This window comes from Haliaeetus albicilla, chromosome 12, assembly GCF_947461875.1.
Source record: "Haliaeetus albicilla chromosome 12, bHalAlb1.1, whole genome shotgun sequence".
In the NCBI taxonomy this organism is placed as follows: domain Eukaryota; kingdom Metazoa; phylum Chordata; class Aves; order Accipitriformes; family Accipitridae; genus Haliaeetus; species Haliaeetus albicilla.
The window spans coordinates 35,837,408-35,857,123 of NC_091494.1; the positions used below are offsets into that span (position 1 = coordinate 35,837,408).

The 19,716-nt window shown below is 48.6% G+C and overlaps 1 protein-coding gene across 1 annotated transcript; it reads right to left on the bottom strand.

Moving 5' to 3' along the window:
* Nucleotides 1–9,057: 9,057 nt before the first annotated feature.
* Nucleotides 9,058–19,712, bottom strand: KCTD2 (potassium channel tetramerization domain containing 2). Its single transcript, XM_069799105.1, has 6 exons — nucleotides 19,357–19,712; nucleotides 17,780–17,888; nucleotides 17,021–17,112; nucleotides 16,219–16,314; nucleotides 13,192–13,317; nucleotides 9,058–12,588 (listed from the first exon to the last, which is right to left on the bottom strand). Exons 1-6 carry the CDS (start codon nucleotides 19,657–19,659, stop codon nucleotides 12,559–12,561), a joined length of 756 nt encoding a protein of 251 aa, XP_069655206.1. The 5' UTR covers nucleotides 19,660–19,712; the 3' UTR covers nucleotides 9,058–12,558.
* Nucleotides 19,713–19,716: the final 4 nt, after the last annotated feature.

A 19,716-nucleotide genomic window follows, 5' to 3' on the forward strand; every position in this document is an offset into this window, starting at 1 on the left:
CAAATATGCCATGGTGGCAGAAAGTGAGTTTCATACCTCAGGCTGAGACCAGAATTGGTCAAACGAAGGGTAGCAAGCGCGTGGCTGCGTGCGCGGCGCGGACGGCTCATCCACTGTGTGCGCAGCCTGGTCAGCTCATGGCCCACGGTTAGATACTTCTGCTTCAGTAGCAACTAAAAGCTTTGATGAAGTCTTTTGCAATATTAACCTAGGCATCACTTCTGCAAACAGGGCTCTTAAGCTGGCTGGCTCACAGCCAAAAAAAAAAAAGGCCGGGAGCGGAGGGGGCCCGTGGGAAGGGGCTGTGAGATGCAAATCACGGTGGTGGTGCTCAGCACACTTTAATCCTTTGTCCACTTTAGCTAGGCGCAGATAATGCAACTAATTCAAGTGCTTGTCTCTCTGGTGTGAATTAGCTGGATGACAGCCTAAAACCTCTCCCCGGCAACAGCAAACCTGCAAAAAAAGGCAGAAGCATAGCTCCTCTCTGTTCCCAGCTGCCCTGTCCAAGTCTTGATTTGTCTAGCAGAACATTTCTGGGTCCCCTCACATTTCCCTGTGTGCCTGCTCACTGGGGAGGACTCTCCAGTGGGGCTGCAGATGCCGTGGCTTTCATCCACTTTCTGCCCCTGGCTGCAGGACACCTTTTCCCCTGGGCAGCCTAACCTGCATGGTCGCTGCAAGGACCCTGGAGATGTGCTGCCAAGTGCTGCATGGCCTCCTCACTGCATTCTGCTTGCATAAAGGTAAAGGAACAAGTTTGTTCCAGCACTGGCTTACCCGGCTGTGCCATACTGAACAACAGCACTGCCGTAAAACCTTGGTTTAACCCTTCCCAAGGTAACCGGATAGGATGGACAGTGCAAACGTGGAGGGCTAGTGTGTGTTTTCGTGCTTCTATGGGCTTGATGTTCTCAGGCAACCTGCTCCTGGTGTTGAGCAGTGAACATGAGACCAGGGACATCTGCGAAACACAGGCAGATTTTCACATGCATGTGATCATCTTGTGCTGATAGTGTTGGGAATAGGATTGAAGTTCATAGCAATAGCCACACCTGGGTGCCTACTGCAAACAGCGTGCTTTTGTTGGGAGCAGATGAACTAGTGCAAAGGTGCTTCCCTCTACCAGCTGGTGCAATGCCTGGGGACACATGGGTGCCGTGGATGGTTTCAGTCTTTCTTTCCAGCCACTCTGTCCTGATCCAATATCGGGGAGGGTTGTTAAATGATCCCGAGAGCGAGATTAAGACACAAACAAGGTCAGATGCTGTACAACCTTACAACTTTTATTTCCTACAACAATCAGTAACTGCGATAGAACAGTGAGGAAGAAGAAAAAGAGGCAGACCTAAGCAAGAGAATGGAAGAGAGGTAGCAAGACTAGTTACCACCACCACCACCACGAATCCAGCAATGTCCCGCTGAGTTGGTTCCGACGCCGGTGATGGAGGGTTGGGTTCTTCTGCTGCCAGTCAGGTGTCTTTCCTTCAGATCCAGGTGTTACAGTCCTTCAGATGTCTTCCAGGTTTGGGTCTTCCACCCGAGAGGGGAGTACGCAGTTCTTTTATTGTTCCAGTCCCCACAAGTTCTCTGAAAAGTCCACCCATTTCCACAGAACTCATTATCCTATGTGCTGCCCTCTGTTCCTCCATGGGCACATGCCCAGGTGCTCATGGTGGTTTCTTCACCTTGCTCGTGGGCAAGCACAGCTCGGCAGGTGCGGACGTGGTGGCTTCTTCAGGGACATCTTGTGCGTACTCCCCTACAACAACAGGATGTCGAGGCAGCAGTGATGTCGAGTCAGCAAGTCAACACAGCTTCTTACACACTCTCTGCCAGTCACTGTCTTCCCTGATGAGCTAATTCTCTCTTGTTCAGGTCCAAACGTTTTCTTCAGTGACCCCCAGGACACCAGCATTCAAGCCTTCTTGGATTTCCCTAGTTGTGATGGAACAGCCCTAATAGTTGCTCATGGCAGCAGACCAGGAGTGCTCACAGTGATTCTCCCTGCTTCTTCTGTGCCTCAGTTTCCCTCAGCTGTAATGGGGGACAAGCAGCTGCTGGCATGAAGGTTGCTGGCTGCTCCCTGCAAGGGCAGGCAGCCCTTTATGCTGAGAAACACAAGGGCCTGGGGCATATATGTAGCTCACCTCCTAGAAAGAGGTTTATATTTAGCCTGCAAATGATGATGATGATCTCTGTATCTTGTCCTCAGTAAAAGCTTGCAGCTGGTAGATACCTCTGGGGTGAGAAGAGCAGTCCACTTCTCCCCTACAGCTGCTCAGGAGGGAGACCCAGCAGCAGGGTCCAGCAGGGAAGTCAGGAGTGTGGCTGGGGGGGAGGCAGAACCGCTGCCTCCAGCAATGGGGCTTGGAGCGGCGTTCAGAGACCAGGCGATGCCTGTGGCTTGGCAGCAGGGATGGAAATGGAGAACAAAGTTTCTTGTTCGTGGTACATTAGGCCTCTGTATCCTGCTGCGTGTCTTGCAGCAGCATCCTCCTGCCGCCCCAGCTCAGCCCCGTGTGGGCTGGACATGTATTTTATGAATGTGTAAAATAAACTGCATGCACAGAAATGAGATGTTTACTGTAAGCTGAGGAGGGTGGTAAACTGTTTTTTGGGGTCACTCAGTACTCAGTGTCTGTTGGGGGTAGGAAAGTCAAACACTTCTCTTGGTAAATACCTTTATAAGTGACTTTTTAAGTACCTTTTCAAGTACCTTTTCATCCTGAGATCTTGGCTTGCTTTGCCATCCTCTCCCAGGTAGGTTGTATTACATCCCAGCTGACTTTTCCAAGGTCACCCAGTAAGTTGATGGCAGAGAATCCAGATCTAGCTCTGATTAAAGCATTGGCCCAAGTGGCACAGCCTGGCCCAACACTACAGGCTTGTGTCTGCGGGATGTCACTTGTCAGCAGTCGCTTGCAGACCTTAAGGGACAGGCTGTGCCTAGGGCACGATGGAGGTGGCTGCAAGTCCCTGGCTCTGTGCATGTCCTTACCGGCATGTTATGGCTCCGTAAGCCAGTCCCGAGCTCAGGAGCCTCAGCAGCAGTTTTGGGGCGGACCATTTGCCTGGAAACCAAAGTGCAAATGCTTCAGAGCTTGCAAATTGTTTTTGAGAAAGACTAGTTGAATTTGTTCCAGAGATCCAGATTAGCAAATCATCCAACAGATGGAATCTCACAGAGGAAGTGGGGGGGGGGGGGGGGGGCGTGTTTGTTTGTTTTAAAAAAAAGGAAAACTAAGTGACATTTCAGCTGTGGGACTGCGGAGCAGTTCAGGGCAGGGAGCTATTCCTGCCCCAGGTTCAGTCCCAAATTAAACTCCTGCTCTGATTCTTCTCTTGAACCCAGACAGACCCAGCAAAAACTGAGCTCTCAGAGCACCTGAAAACAGATTCCTGGCCTGAGACTGAAGCAGGGACAGGATCTGAACAATCCTGGCAAAACCCCTACAGACCAGCTCTGCTGGTGCTGAGAAAATGGGACTGTGCCAAGGATGGGGGAAGTGCTGGTTTATCATGAGTTTCCCAAGCAGTTCCCATTGCATTGCTCCCATGTCCTTCCCCTACCAAGGGCAGCAGGGTCCTGCCTGCACTAATAGGTCTTAATTAGCCTGACCAGCCTCATCTGGGGCCTCTTCTCACACGCCCTCCACCCCATTTTTTCCCCCAGCTACACTTAAGCCCAGCTCCTTGCCTAGATTGGTCTTCGATCTGTCTCACCACTGTTTTCTGCTCTCCTGGCTTGACTTTGGATCTGCCTGGCTGTTTTGTGCACATTAGTCACCAAGAATGTGGGTGTAACACCAGGTGAGAAATCCCGCTTTTGGGACCAGGTTTAATGACCATTAGCCAGTACTGGGGATAACACTGCTTGGTGTGGAGGTGGGAAATGGGGGATGAGGAGGCAGCTGGCACCAGAGCACGCACTGACAGCTCCCATCAGCTTGCAGGAATCCAGCAAGATGTGGCTTGTCCCTTCTCTTTAACCTGATGGCAAATCTCCAGCTGGTGGGTGATTGCAAATGGTTGGTGTGCAAGCTGGCCCTTGCCCTCCTGACTGCTGCCATCCCCCCCCCCGGTTGCTGCCTGTGGCTTTCCCAGAGCCTGTGCTTTGTGCAGTAGGCAGGGAGGTCGGTGCCAGGAAGGGCAGCTCTTCCCAAGGCAATGGGGCTGGCTCCGGAGATGAGTTTGCAAAAGATGTGCTTGTGTAAATTCATGCTGGAAGTGGCTTTGGAAGTGGCTCTGGCTCGTGCTGTGTGCCGCCCTGACCTGCCACGTTGCCCTGTGCTGTGGGTTTGTGCTGCCTTGGAAGCGGGACAGAGACAGGGACCAATGCTGACACAGGACTACCCAAACGGACGGAGGTCTTTGATAGGAACCTGGCTGAGGTTATTGAGGATATCTGGAAGCTGCTGGTGCTTTTCTTTCAGCAATTTCCTGCATTTGTGAAGGTGAGGGAGGCTGGTGTGTTCCCTGAAAAGTGGGGCTTTTGAAGAAATGGAGTTACCTTATCATTAGCTGCATGAAAACTCTAGCCAGTAGATGAGGTTGTGGCACGGGGTGGGTGCAATGGGCTGTGTTGCAGCTGTGGGTGAGAGTCTAACCGTGCTGCAGCCCATCTCTCCCATGGACTGACATCTGGGGACCCTGAGCAGTGGCAAGGAGGTTTCCCTGTAGCAGATCTTACCTGTCAAGCTCTTGATTGTCATTTACCTTGGCTTTTATTAATGAGGAATATGGGATTTAGTGGGGGAAGGATCAAGGGAAGTGTTTCCCTGTGGCTGGCTACTGGATTCTTGGAGCTGGTGTAGGAGGTTGTGGGGGATTGAAGGTGCACAGCCAGAACTTGTGGAGCATGGTTTTTAGGAAGCCAGCAGGGTTTTGGGCTCCAGTGAGCCAAAAGAAGCAGCTTTGGCTGTGCTGCTCTCAGCAGGTCCTCTGTCATCCCAGCCAGGTCCTGCTCAGATCTCTTGTCCAAGGACGATTGCTCTAAGGAAGGTGCAGGTGATGCCTAGAAGTCACAACAGGGCAGGAAAGGAGATAGAATAACTTAGTGCCGACACCTAGGCTCTTCCTGCCCACACCCAGAGGGATCAAAATGTTCAGCCTTGTGATTCCTGGAAAAGGAAAGACAGGAGCTCTTCATCCCCCTGGGAAGTGCAGGTCGCTTTGTGCCTTAGGGTCATCTTGTCGGGGTGTGTGTGGAAAGAGCAAAATGTGGGCTTGAGCATTTGTTTCATAGGCAAAACCCCTTTGGTTTGGCAAATACAACCATCTCCTTCTTACTTTTTATATGTTTCTCTGCATTCAAATTTTAGATGAAAATCCACTGAAATATTAGGATGAGGATGACTGTTCATTGAGTATTTCCTAGCCCTTTAGTGACTAATCTGCCTGCTTTTCTGAGACATCTTGAACTCAGTGCCTGGGTTAAGGGCCTGGCTCTTTGCTTGGTTGCCCAAACATTTTTCCTCATTTTTAGCCACTGTCATTTGAATTCATCAAGATCACTGGTGCGTGTTTTCCTGGCTGTGCTGAAGGACCTGCTGCCCAGACTGCCCTGAGCTAAATCATGGGTGGAAGGTGCTCACCTTTCCCAAGGATTTTCTTGGTGACACAGAGACCAGCTGAGCTGTCAGCTCACTGAGGATCTGTGCGAGACCCATGAAACTTGAGAACTCCTCACGCTTCAGACTGATGATGGACTTGTATCAGACTCCCATCTGCTGAAGTCTGGGGAACCCGTAGGAGGGATGGGGGCCTCTAATAGGAAATATTGCCAGAAGGTCAAATATCAATACCTTTGCTCATCTGTTATACCACGATCTAAAGGCAATTGCTAGGGGATTGCAGCTCCTTTACTGTGGTTTGGAGAAACCAATGTGTTTCTCCAGCCCTGGAAAGGAGAGGGTACGTGGGGGTTATTTGCCCATATGAAAGTTGGGCTAAACCTTCAGTGACTGTCTCCAAACCAGATCTAGGGGGAAGGACATGGCTAAGGTTCTTGTTTCCCAAACATGTCAGTAAGCTGGGTTGAAAATATCTGCAGGCTTTCTGTCTGCAAATAGATCTGGCTTGATTACTTTGTTCCGGGTGAAGGTGAATGGGTAAGTGACGAACTGACCTTCGTCTTTACATGAGAGCCTGAGGCAGAGCAGAAGAGCATATGTGTTGTGCAAGATGCATTTATGGCTGTGGCCAGACCTCTGCAGCACTGGGTTTCACCCTCCCAGACGTGTGCGGAGAGGGGAAATGCAGCAACAGTTTCCACTGCTTTTTGCTGGAGCCCCAGGCCAAGCAGTCAGATGCTGATAGGTGCCTTAATGCTGCTAAAACCCTTTCCTATCTGTAACGTCAATTCGGGTTTCCTCTCTGTCCACAGACATGAGCGGGCAGGTCAGAAAAACAAATGAATTGTGCTACAGGCAAAACTGGCAGGGGCAAGCCGAGCTGCCGGCTGGGGTGACTAATGGGAGTTCTGTGCTATTGTGGTGAGGTGAGCCCCAGCACCAGGGAGGCAGGTGGCCCCCGGCCACAGCGTGGTGGCTGGGGTGGGCTCAGCCCTGGCAGGAGCCTGAGCCTTTCCTTCCAGAGGACGGATGTGGGACTGCTCCTTTTATGCCCTTTCCAATGCAGAAAAGGATGATAAAGGGGTTTTAAAGTCCATCTGCTGCAGCTCGGGTGCGTGCGCTACTTATTGCCTTTACTCTGTGGCTATCGCGAAATCTCAGCTATGTTTCGTTACTCATCTTCCTCCCAAGCACCTGGCAAAGCCACCTGGGGAATTTATTTCCCCCAGTTGCCTCTGTGGGGTAGGAGGGACTAAATCCTGCCACCTGTAGCTACTAAGCTACTTGGGTGTTTTTGTGCTGCCTCCTGCCTTGGTGGTGGCACAGCCCCAGGGATGGAGCCCCTTGCCCACAGGAGCTGCTTGTCCCTGGGAAGGTGCCTCCACTGAGCATCCTGCATCTTCTCGGGGCAGCAGGGTTCGGAGGCAGCCTGGGGTGCTCTGACAAACCCAGCCAAGAGCCAGGGCCTTAACCCTCTGCTGAGGCCAGTTCTGCTGCAAACCGTCCCCCTCTTTCCCTTCTCCTGCTGCTGCAACAGATCTGGAGCTGCCTGGGTTTTGGCAACAGGGATGGCTGAGTTTTGGCCTGGCCCCTGGCAACAACAGGACCTGCTTATTCAGAGGTGGTGTGTTGGGTTCATTCTTATTCTGGGTAAGGTAAGACATGCAGCGCTGCTGCCAATCCAGTACAACCTCTCACCACTTGGTAATGCTGGGGCATCGCCTGTGTTTTCTGCAGCAAGAAGTAAAGAAATTGTTTTTAAAAGGAGTTAAGTGGGTTGCACAGCCTTGGATGGGAAAGCAAGGGATTGCGCAAAGGCTTGGTGGCTCCAGCTTGTGGTTTCTGCAGAAAACGCTGAGTGACGCTTGTGTCTTCTGCATGGTGATATAGCTTTGTTAGAGGAACCACCTGCCTGGTGGACCTGGAGCTGGTTAAAGGTCCTGCACAAAGGCTCTTCCTGCCTACATGGCCTTATAGGACAGTCCTAAAGTGGGAGAGCAGAGAGGTTATGGCTGCAGGCCTGAAATGCTGGCTGTAATTTGAATTTCTGCTGACAAGTCCTAACTTGTGAATGTGATCAAATATGCATGTGGCGTCAGCAGTGCCAGCCCTGCAGTTTCCATCTCTGCCCAAGATGCTGCCGGCACTTGAGCATGGCTTGACTTTGGGCAAGTTCACTGGCAGTCCAGACCTGCAGTCAGGTCTGGAACAGAGACGTGGGGATGGAGTCAAGGAGGTTTGAAAAGTACCGTCTTCAGTCAACCCATGCTACGTGGTGACTTGGCTCAGCCATGGTTTCTGCCCCCCATGCTGCTGAGCTCCCTGTGGGGGGACAGTCTTGTCTTCTTCCACCACGTTGGTGTTAAACCCTGGTTTGGGGATGTGCCAACCCCCTCCCTACTCTGTTGCTTTGAGGCTCCTGTTGTGGTCGGGATGGAGGCAGGCAGCGTGCCTGCAGAGCAGCCTTCAGAGTAGCTACAGCAGGCAACAGCCACTTGTAGTCAAAAGTAAGACTAAATTAATCCAAATTTTCCCATTCTTCACTTATGTCTTTGCTCCTCCTCCTCCTTTTCCCCATGTTGGGCCTGAATTGTCAATGTTGCCCAACTTTTGGCATCACCAAAGCTTGACTGGTTTGCCTCTCTGCCTCCCTGCTGCTTGTCCGTCTGTTGGTATCTCTGTGTTCCAAGCGTTTCTGAATTGCAACACTCTGTAAACAGGAAAGAACCTAAATCTCAGCTAATCCACCGGTCTCGCTAAGGTCACAAACGTGGGGAAGGCTGGCGGCTTTTGGGGTGGAGGTAATAGACCAACTATTTAAAATATCCTCCAGTGTTTCTGGGCTAATGCCACATGCCCAGGGCAGTCTATTGCCCAGCAGTCAGCTGCAGGCTCAGAACACCAGGGGAAGCTAGCTTTAAGAAACTCCACTTTATTTTTCTCATGTTCATTCCATTTGTCTTGGTGATGGCAAGAACCTTGTATCTTTGGTCTTGTGTGGAAAGCGGAGAGCTGTTTGCAAGCTTCTGCAGATGTTCAGCATGGCCCTTTTGTGGCAGAGGAAGGGGCAAAGCTGTCTGAAATGATCAGACCCTTTTGCCACGTGTGCTGGTCTAGGGTTGAGTAGGGGTTTAGCAAACGGAAGCTGACAAAAAAATCCTCTTCCTTTCTTAGCTAGTCACATTTAATGCTTGTGTTAACGTTCTACTTGCTTGTGGTCGTCAGTGGAAATGGTAAAGATCAATGTAGAAGTTCAGATTCTTTTGTGTAACAAAAAATCAGAAACATGCTTCAGTTTGCCTTTTTCTCTGAAAGCAACCTAGAAAGACTCCAAAATCTAATTATATTCTCCTCTTAGCAAATCATTGTTATAAACAGAGTCAGAAGCAGGTACACAATTTGCACGTTTCTTTCCCCATACCGTAGTATTTGTGTGGTAAGGTGGCAAATGGATGCAGAGAAAGCAGCAGGCTGCAGACTGTTTGTTGAAACTTTTCAAACCCATTTCAGAATCTTTATTGAAAAAAAAAATTAATCACAGCATCTCAACTGTTATTCAAACACATTTAATAAACAAAGAGAAACAGTAGCAAAGGGCACTGACACGTGACAAACTGTACAAAACCTCTGGGTTTGCAGGCAAACGCGAGGGGAGGAGCCCACGGCCCAGCTGCAGGACTGGGGAGCTGCTCCGTCCCACCGCCCCGCAGCGAACCATGCCCCCTTTGCCTCAGCCCACTCAGTCACCCCTGAGAAAAATCGATTTTTAAAAATGTGCAGAAACAAAGACACTTTAAGAGGATATTTCCAGTCTTGCCATAATGGAACAATTTAGGCCACTGGGACAGTTTAAAAAAACCCAAAGTGTCATACTGTCCATTCCCAGGATTAATGCTTTACAGCGAAGCTTCCCAAGAGGCACATGCACTCTTGGATAGCCAGTAGATCTACCCCTGCTGACCTACCCTACTCATCACAACATGCTACCTTTTTTAGAGTGAATGGGACAAATTTCATCCTAATTCAGCACTAGTTTTGATATAGTTGTGACTGAGTGAAAGGCAATGGAAGGAAAAGCCCTGTTCTCGAGCACAGAAGGGATGCAACTGGTGCATAATGCTGAGACCAGCCTTGGTCTCAGGGTAAAGGTGACGTAGCACAGTTGGGAAAGGAGAAATCCTTCACTTGGAATGTACCTGCTCTGGATGGACTTCATGCCTGGTCCTAAATGTCACCCAAAACTTGAGTGTCCAGTACCAATGATTGGTTTTCTACCATGAACTTGTTCTTTTGAACTTAAAAGACTCTGCAATTGAACCTAAAGTCTTCAATCCCCTGGCACGTCCTCACTGCAGAAAGCAGTGTGGAGGGGAAAACCGAGATGCAACTTTGATAGTCTTTCCTGTGCACGTGAGTACTGTTCCATTCAACTGGTAACGGTAATTTTGGGGCTCTGTGGCTCAGAGGGGAGAGTGATGGCATCACTTTTGCATCAGGCAATCCTCTCATGGGCTTCACTACATATGGCATTTTTGGTGATGCAAAAAAAGCAAGGAGGTATCACTTTTATCTACTTGAGTTGTACTGGACAGAAGGTCTCCCTTTGCAACTACTGTTGCTTTGAGCTCCATGGTTTGAAAAGCAAGGTGCTCAGCTGGCATCGATGTGACATGTTGAGCTCAACCAGTTCCTGCTGCCTTTAGTTTGATATTTCTTGACCAGTTCCCAGAAACTCCTTCCTCTGAGGAAGGGAAAGAAGACAGATGAGAGTGTTAAAGGGCTTTTTAGGCTGCTAACTCGCATACATGTGCTTCTTGATTTCTTAGCTGTGAGCACAGACGGACAATGACTGAGGCTACAAGATACCGACAGAGGAGAGATATCTATACACATCACAGTGTTATATAGGCCCAGCCAAGGCGTACGGTCTAATCACACCAATACCATCTCACCACATTATAAACAGGGAAGATGGAGGGAAGAAGAGCTGGGTTCTTCAGCGTGATGGCAAGCCAGCTGCGTTTCAACAGCCTGTAACTGACACAACGTGAATTCAAAGACATTTGGCACGGTCCGTTGTTACCAGGATTAAACTAGCACAGATAAATTAACCAGTCTGTCTTGAGAATGAGGCAAAGCCTCCACCGGAGGAGGTACATTGGCAAAGCAGGATGGGACAGGACAGGCAAGAGTACGTACAGGACTGAAAAGAGGCAGAGTGCAGCAGCACCACTCAGTGTCTTTGCTGCACGTCTTGTTTGCTCAACTGGTTGTTGGACTGACTGTTGGTAATGCTGCTGCAAGGCCCTGTCAGCAACAAGTGATAAGATGGGGAACCTACCTAATTCTATGTCAAATCTTTACGGAGACCACAGGTAGCTGAAGTCCTCCAGAAAGGAGCCCAACTCCTCAGTCCAAGTGAGGAATTTTCTGATACCTTATTGAGAAACACCTGCTCTGAGCTTGTCAATGTCTCTGAATTCCAGCATCTCTGAAGCTTTGCGTTTGATGTCAGTTTGGGACTTGACTCAAAAAGACCCAAGTGTCTGGACACTTAGGCTACAAAGAACAAAGCCAGGATGAAAAGGGAAGAACATGCAGCAAATTCCTAAGAAATTCCATTTACCAGACTAAAAGGGACATGCCCTTGGTTAGGGATGGCACGGATGAACAGAGGGGAACCAGTGACTGCAGTTTGGCTAAGATTAGAATTCAAGAGAGGCACAAACGAACATTTTGCACATCCATCCAAGGCATTCCAAAAGAAAAAAAAGGAAAAGAAAAAAAAAAAGAAAGAAAAGTCACAGAAGTCGACACATCACTTTGGACAAGAAACATTACAACAGTTTGGCAACTTTTCACCAAACCCCCCCACCCCAACTCTGTGATGCCCCTCTGCAATTTGAGGTGATCTCTTAAAGGTGGGGACATGAGGGGGCTGCAGATAAATCACCGCATGTAAATAGGGGATCTCCTCCGCAAAGGATCTCATGGGTTAAAACAAACCTACCTGCTTGCTACAGTACAAAAGAAATTCTGCCTGAAGTCCTCCCTTGGTGAGAAGGAAGGAGACAGAGAGCCCACGCTGCTGGAGACAAACAAGGCAAAGCTGAACTTGGCAGCAACAAGTCCCTAACCTTGTGACTTTGCACCAGGCTAAGATATGGCCGTGGCAGGGTATTGGAGAGGAACATGTCACCACTCTTCTTCAGCAGAGAAGTGTAGATGACAAAACTATCACTCTATCGCTGTTCTGGGTGAACACAGGTCTCTCTGTTTATGCATGCGAAGTAATGGGCTTTGGAAAATGCCAGGAGCCCATATGCAATAGTGTTAACAACGAGACCTGTGTTAGATGTACACACAACTCCCCTCCCCTTAGTATCTAAACTCAGCTCTTAGGAATTGAACAAGGAACAAATACAAAGCAAGAATGGAAAAGTTGGTGTGGGTTTTTTACGAGTGGTTGTTTTGTTCCTCCTTTTAAAGCCCTGTTCTTCTGATTTGGGGGGGCTGGCTGACAGGAGGGGGAGCACTGCAAGGTCCCTGCACTTTCTGGTGGCAGACCTGGGTGCAAGAAATGGCACAGCTCAAATACAGATCTTCCCACCGATGCCAGCCTGTGGAAGGTGGCACTGATTACAAGGGCCTGTGGACCTGAGCAACCTTCGCAAAGGCTCCGACTGGGAATCCGGCCCAGCCGTTGTTGGAAAAATTCAATACAGCGCTGGCCAAGAAAATAAAACAAATACTTGTGGAAAGGACTATCCAACTGGAAGAGTCTTTTCCTTCCTTGGTTTCCAGGGTAAGAGGGAAGCCTTTGGTTATGACCAGAATTATTCGCCGTTGGCAGGACAGGCTCGGCTTTGCTTTGCATTAGCTTGGTTACTGTACAAGGGCAAGGTTGCATTGCGGAGAGATGCTCTGCCCAGCTAGACTGCCCTTTTGACATCTGGGAGTTTTAACGGAGTGGACACTTGAATTACATCCGGGATCCCCGCTCTTGAAGAATCTGAAAAAGAAAAGAGCTTCTGTAAATACCTTGGACAAGCTTAGATGCAAAAGTTCATGTTCAGAGTCCTTGTTTTTTTGCAGAGAAAGGAAAGATGGACTAAAGTGAGAGTAGCTTGCTGGCTTTTATGCTACTGTAACAAATGACAGGCTGGTTAAAGCTGACTGAGCCCCTTCTCTAGAAATCCTGTTTAGCTGCCTGCCAGGAGTTAAGAATGTCACCTTTTGTTGCTATCCTGGGGGAAAAAAAAAAAAAAAAGAGTGGATTGAAAGAGGAAAAAAAAGCTTGTCCCTCCCTGCAACATTCTGCATCCTTCAACCACAAAAATGTGACCAATCTCAAAGGTTCTTGCTATGCTGTCCTTTTTCAAGTCTACCTCTTTCCTCCAATTTTTTTGTCTTAATTTGAAGTGTACAAAGAGCCTTAGCTCTCGTCCTACAGTAAAATGTGAAATCTTCCAAGAAGGGAAGATCACACATACAGGAGGAAATAGCAGAGCTGGTACACAGAATTGCTACTGCAAATTATGGATCTGCTAGTGTAAGAAGGGCTTTTTCTTTGCATAGGGGAATTCAAGTCAATACAGCTGAGCAGATGCCTTACCTTTGCCTTCTCGCTTGGCTCCTTGACAATGCCATTGGTAGAATTGTTGAGCTCCCTGGACACAACGCAGAGGAATTCTGCCTGGTCTTCGTTCCCGTAGTTATAGGAAGATCCAATGCTGATCAGCTGTGCAACAGGAGACAGCCAAGGTAACTATCAATAAGTCTTGACTCTTGCTTTATTCCTACAATAGCCTTGTGAGGTACGACTGTCCAGTGAGACCCGTTCTGGACCTGTAGCCTCCTGTGTCACAGGCTTTCCTGTGTGCATAAGGCAGGGATACAGCCGAGCTCCAGAGCCCTCTGGTGGCACCTGGAGCCCCAGGAAGAAATTCCAGCCTAAAACTGTAATGCTGAACATAACAGAACATTCTCCAATTACTGAGGGCAGAAAAAGGAAAAACACATCAGATTTTGCAATAGGTTTTGCAATATATAATATCCAGCTAATTCAGATATGGGGCAGGCAATGCAGACTTCCTGGTCCAGACTATGTTGAACTCAGCTCTCAACTTGCCTTGTGACTTTGATGTATAAAAACTGGAAAGGCAATTCTTTACCACAGACAGATGTTAGATAACTAGGGGACATGTGGCAAACTGGCACCATTCTTTACGTAGATGTTGTCAAGATGGAGTTTGATATCTGTATAAATGGGATTATATTCTATTACTGTTGTGACGAGGGGTCTGGACTCGATCCAAGAAATCCCATCTGTTTCATTTATCATTATTACATTAAAAGGATATCCTGGAGTGCAGAGCTAATTTGTCATTTACAACTCAGTTCTGCTTTCCAGATAATAAATCTAAGTAATCTGAAGAAAGCATTGTGACTCTTATCAACTGTGTATATCTAGGAAACTTTAATATGCAGCATGCACCCTAACTTCCATGTCCTAATGGATTTTAGAAGAGACAGTTCCATATTTATATGAGACAGATGCAGTCAATAGCCTTCCTAGACAGAAGACTATCTATATGGTTACAGTGCAGCTGCAGGAAGACCTGGGGGGCTGCCGCACTGACTGACCTCCAGTGCTGTTTTAAATAGGTTTTGATGTTTTTGCTGAGGGCAAAAGATAGACACAGGATAAAAAAAGGATTTTTTTTTTTCTTTTGCGTCCCTGCTCCCTGTCTTGACTGTTTAAGGTCTCGGATATTTCAATGCCACTCACCACTATTTACTCAACAAACACAAAGTATCTTTTGATAAAGATAGCCATTTTCCAGACTACTGAACTGTAGGTGGACAGGAGAATGGATTTCCATTTGAAATAGCAAATCTCTATTCCATCCTTAATTTAAGCAGGACTGAATGGTATAACGCAAAGAACCTGAAAGGCCACGTGCTCCCCTGAGAACCCAAGCCTGACAACAAGGCTGCAACAGCTTTTACCACTCCTGGCTTTCGTGCAGGTTTCTGAACGAGACTTTTGGATGTTATGAAGTGACTAGATCCAAAGAGCCCACGAAGGGAACGTCTGCTCTGTTCAGTCATTGGCATCCAGGCTAAGATTTAGCAATAGGCTCTCTTTGTCCCCAATACGTACGCCTGTTACCATCTTTCCTAACATGTCTCAGCATGCCAAGACGTGTGATTTGGGGGAGGGCAGAAGCCATGCTGGGTTGTACATCTGGGGAAAGACCTTGGCAATAGGCTGCAGCTACAATGTGCCTCCCAGCAGGGCCCGTTTCAGCATGGGACGTATCCCGTGCTGCACCATTGCCATGTTCCTGCTCTGTGACCCAGTGTGGACCATCTCCCAGCTGGAGAGAGGCGTGAGGTCTAGCCCTGACCAAAGCATTGCATCTATCTGTCCTGTTTAGGCTTGCTGCCTCTGGGGCTGTTTGAACGGAATGAAAGTCCTGGGGAGGGCAAGAACAGCTCCTGATGGTGGGAGCGTGCTGGAGTGGGATGTGCAGGAAATTTTCCTGGTGCCTGCGGTGTACAGGAAGGAAGCTGGAAGAGATCTTGGTGGTTTGTGCAGAGGTTGTGGATGGCAAAGGGAGGGAGGGAACTGGAAGGGAACGCACTAGCATTTGCTTCTAACTAGTATCTGGACCCTCTCGTTACAGATTTGAAAAGCAAGACTAGGAAAGATGTAAGGGTGCAGATTCCTGTGTAGGGCACTGCCTATAGCCTTCTGGTTTTGGGGGTGCATACGTGTGTGTGAAAGACAAATTCTGTAAGTAAATTTCCGGACAGCAAAACCTGGGTGTTGGAGAACTGCATTTCCATAAAGCAGCTAGTGGCTCACAGGGGCATGAGTTTTTGGCTGCCTCTCCACTACTCAATAGGAGTTTACAGGCACTATGGAACAGATATATATGAACAATTGATGCAAGCGCTGTTGCTAATCCTGTGCCACACTTTGTGTCAGCACACTTCCCACAACATCCACTTGTACTGAAGCTGGACTAATTGGGAAGACAGCAGAGCTGTAATCCACAGAGCCTATTCTGCAGTTTCTTAATATAGCATTAACATGCAGGCCAGCTGGTTTCCAGTTCGCTGTCCTCCTAAATAAGAGGACTGTATTTGATTCCAGAAACCAAATCTGGAACTAATGCCATACGCAACTTCAGTGACACCTAACCCCAAAACCAGCTGCATTACAAAGGCATCTGCAGGAAGTGTATTTCTCATGTCACTCAGCGCCTCTTTAGCAAACGCAGGAGTCATAGCTTTGAGCTTCCAGAGAAGTTGTGCTGTGTTTTTTCACGTATCTATTAATTTTCCTGGATAAAACTGTTGTACTGAGGCCTGGTATATGTGATGAAATGCAAGAGAAGGGAAGAATTGCTCTGGGATTTGACAAGGATACAAGTCCTCAGAGAAAATGAAATCTTTCTTGGCAGTTTGAGTGAATTCTGCCTCTGTCAGTTATTTTACATAAGTGGACTGCTACTCAGTTCAGACTGCTTATTCAGAAGAAAAGAGCAGTGTGAAGTGCAATTTAATAGCAAACTCTGCTTATTCCATATGCAGCTTTCAAAGGGATTCTGCCATTCTTTGGTAATGGTACCTGTTCGAATTTCCACCCGTCGGACATAGTGGACACCATCTGTGTGAGCTCTTCCTCTTGGCACTGCAGGACTCTGTACACATGCTTCACAGGTCCCTAAAGCATGGAGAATAAATATAAGCGTGAGTTTAGTAATTGTTATACTAGTATCAAGCTAGAAAATTAATAAGCCTCTCCTGCTCCATCATCTTGTTATTTGAGGAACTCTGAGCCCCACAGGCTTTCTGAGGTTTCATCCTTCTGACCATCCAACCGATTCTAAACAAGGTACATACGGTTGGCACACTTCTCAAAGTCTTCTAGGCGTCCAAGGGCCAGTGAAAGCAAAGCTTCTTTGGCTTTCAAAGCTGTTTACTGCTTTTTGAAAACATTCTCTTCTGAAATTGAAACTACTGGGTGTGTTAATATCAGCTGAGCAGCAATGGGAGAAACTGCTGCAGAGAGACAGATATAAAGGGAAGAAAATGATTTAGAGAAGGAAGAGTTTGAACTATTCTTTACCTACCAAAGCAGTATGTTTTGCTTTATAACTACCCATCTTTGCTCCTGACCCCTCTTTTTAACTGTTCATTGCCTTTCCCTACAATGCTAACAAGATGACTCAGTGGTCTATGCTTATAAAACCATAATGGATACTCTTTCCTAGCTGTGCCCTGGATCTACCTAAAAGCTCTTATTCCCCCTGTTAAAGATGACTACTAAACCAAAGAACTGCTACTAGAAGTGTCTACAGCCACACTTGTCCTTCTACTGCACTACAGAAAATGACTGACTTCATAACACAAATGTTCCTGTGCATTACTTGAGAGGTTCTGTTCTCGTTATCCCGTATCCGCTCCTTCACCAGCCGCACAAGAGATGCAATATTGTAAAACTCGGCTTCTTCCAGTACCCCTGAGAAAGGAACCAAAAGTAGAGACAAATTCTGTTACTTTGTACAGGGCAGAATGAGGATGATTCTGCTACAAAGGTGCAACACCTGCTCCCAACTCCAAATCTAGCCCAGATGTGAGAAAATCCCCAAATGCTGAATAGACTGTACTACTGATCGCATGCTCCCAGGCTGGAAGAAAATGACCAATTAGCTGTCACCTCCTTTTGTGACTTAGAGGATCTTTAAGAAAGATTATTCCCCTTTCCCTGGGATTATCAGAAACCTCATAGTATAATCTCTATTTTGTTCGCGCAGCCCCATTAGGAGAAAGTCACCGAAGCTGCCTGCTTGTAGAGAACGGCTGTCTGTGGAGGGAGAGGAGATGTGCTATCAGATCTTCTCTGCCAACAGAGGCCTTTGAGCTAAGCAGAGCAGCGATGGGTTGTGCTATAAGCTGCAGGCCTCTGCTTTCAGGAAGACACAGGATCTAATGATTTAATCCCTGTTGATGAGCGTCCTTCTGAGAAACTAGCGGTACTAACAGCACTACTGGGAGATGCGGCTTGCTCACACCCTTATGCAGCACTGTGTCAGGAACCTTATGCGCTCAGGCAAGTTTCTGATGAAGGCTCTGGGATACTGCTATCAAACAGCGTTTGCAGTTCTTCCCTTATATTTCTCTCTTACCTTCTTCTGCAAGCTCCTTGTTTATGATGAGCTTCCCATGTCGGAGGTAGTTCAGTATTGGACCAAAATACGTGGGGTCTCTATCGATGAGATACGCCCCTGTCTCATCCTGTTGAGTGTGTACAGGAGTGAAGCAGGGATAATTAAGTGGTACCAGGGAAAAAATAATTTCAGTTGAAAACAATAAACTGAACAGTTTTTCTCTGAGAACCTGAACTGATTTGACTGTGAAAGGTGTACTAATGACTCCACGTTTAAACCAACTTCCCCCGTCCCCCCCAATATCTGAACTCAGCTCAACAAATATTGCAGCTCAATTATGCTGGCAGATGCTTCAGATTAAGCACTTCTAGGAACAGAGTTTATATACCTGGAGAGAAAAGCAGGGCTTAGCAGTTTTTCTTCACTGCAATAATAAGAACCAAAAGCTGGCAGTTGTGTTCTGTCAAAATTTGTCTTCCAGACAACTTTACCTAGGAGACTCTGGTGGAAAACTGGATCTCCAGTTCTTGCTAACAGCATATGATGGTTTAAGTAGCTTTTTTTCTCCTTTCTACTACTGAAAATGCACATTGCAATGCACCAGCCGTGTCTCTAGCAATACAGTAGCTATTGCCATCAAGTAACCAACAATTGATAATCAAAAGCATTTCTTGAGCCAGCTCTGAAGTCTTTCATATCACTCCCTTAAATCACTTTAAAGCAACGTTTGTCTTGCCCATCAATCTGCTCTAAAGCAATAAAAAACTGTGAAAAAACATTCTGAAATGTCATCTCTTCTACTCACTGATGCTGGTGACTGCTATTTTGATCACATCCAGTATTTATCTTTTGATTAAACTCTGAACAGAATGGCAAGGGATCCAACTAATTCTCAGTCTGACCTACCCACAAAATATTTACAAAACCTTGTGCAGTGGCTCCTACAGAAAACCTGCAATTACAAGAATAACTGTTTGCCAAATCCTTATGATAAAGTGCAACGACTTCAAAACTATCCACCCGTGTAAGGAATGTGCACTTTTGTGATCTTTTATGAGAGCAAAGTGAGATATATCAAATAAAAAATCGTACGTGCTCAGGGTGAGAAATCATTAAAATTCCTGTTTCTGCAAAGGTTTCCTCCTAGTTCCCTCTCTGCCATAACCACTGTGGGAAGGTGCTGGTTTGCTCCTTGAGGGGAGTCATGTCACCGCGGGAGGTGGAGGGCAGACTCTGAGCCCCGTTCTTGGGGACACGGCCACCTCTGTGGCCGTGTAATGGGACACGAGGGACAAGGAGATGGCATGTGTCAGAGCGACGTGTGCCCCGGGGACCGTGGGCGCGGGGCTGCTGTGGAGATCGGCCTGTCCACGCCGTGGGGTCAGGGGCTGCCGGGGCTGCAGAGCGGGGTCAGGGGGTGCTGGCCCCGGGGACACCGGCAGCCGGGACCGTCGCCCCGCCCGTAGAGCGAGTCGGGGCGCTGCTCCCCGGTGACGCCGGCTGCCGCGGGGGCTAAGGCGGCTGAAGGAGGGGCTGTCGTCTGGGGCCTCGCCGTCCCGGGGTGGGGTGGGGGCCGGCCCCCGCCGCGGCCTCACCTTGTCGGAGCCGAGCTCGGGCCCGTCCTGGCAGCAGAGGCGGCACAGGAAGGACTTGGGCTCCCGGCACAGCGTCTGCCGGGTGCTCACGAAGTACGTGCCGCCCACGTTCAGGCGCACCCACTTGGAGGCGGCGGGCGGGCGGGCCGCGCCGGGCGGGGACAGCGCTCCGCCGGAGCCCGCCGCCGCCGCCACCGCTCCGGCCGCGCGGGGGCTGGGCGGCCCCGGCGCCCCTCCGGGGCCCGGACTGGGGGTACGGCCCCGCGGCGGTCCCTCCGCCGCCGCCGCCGCCAGCTCGGCCATGGCGGTAGCGCTCAGCGGCCCCGCGTCGCCATCACCGTCCGCTCCGCCGCCGCTTCC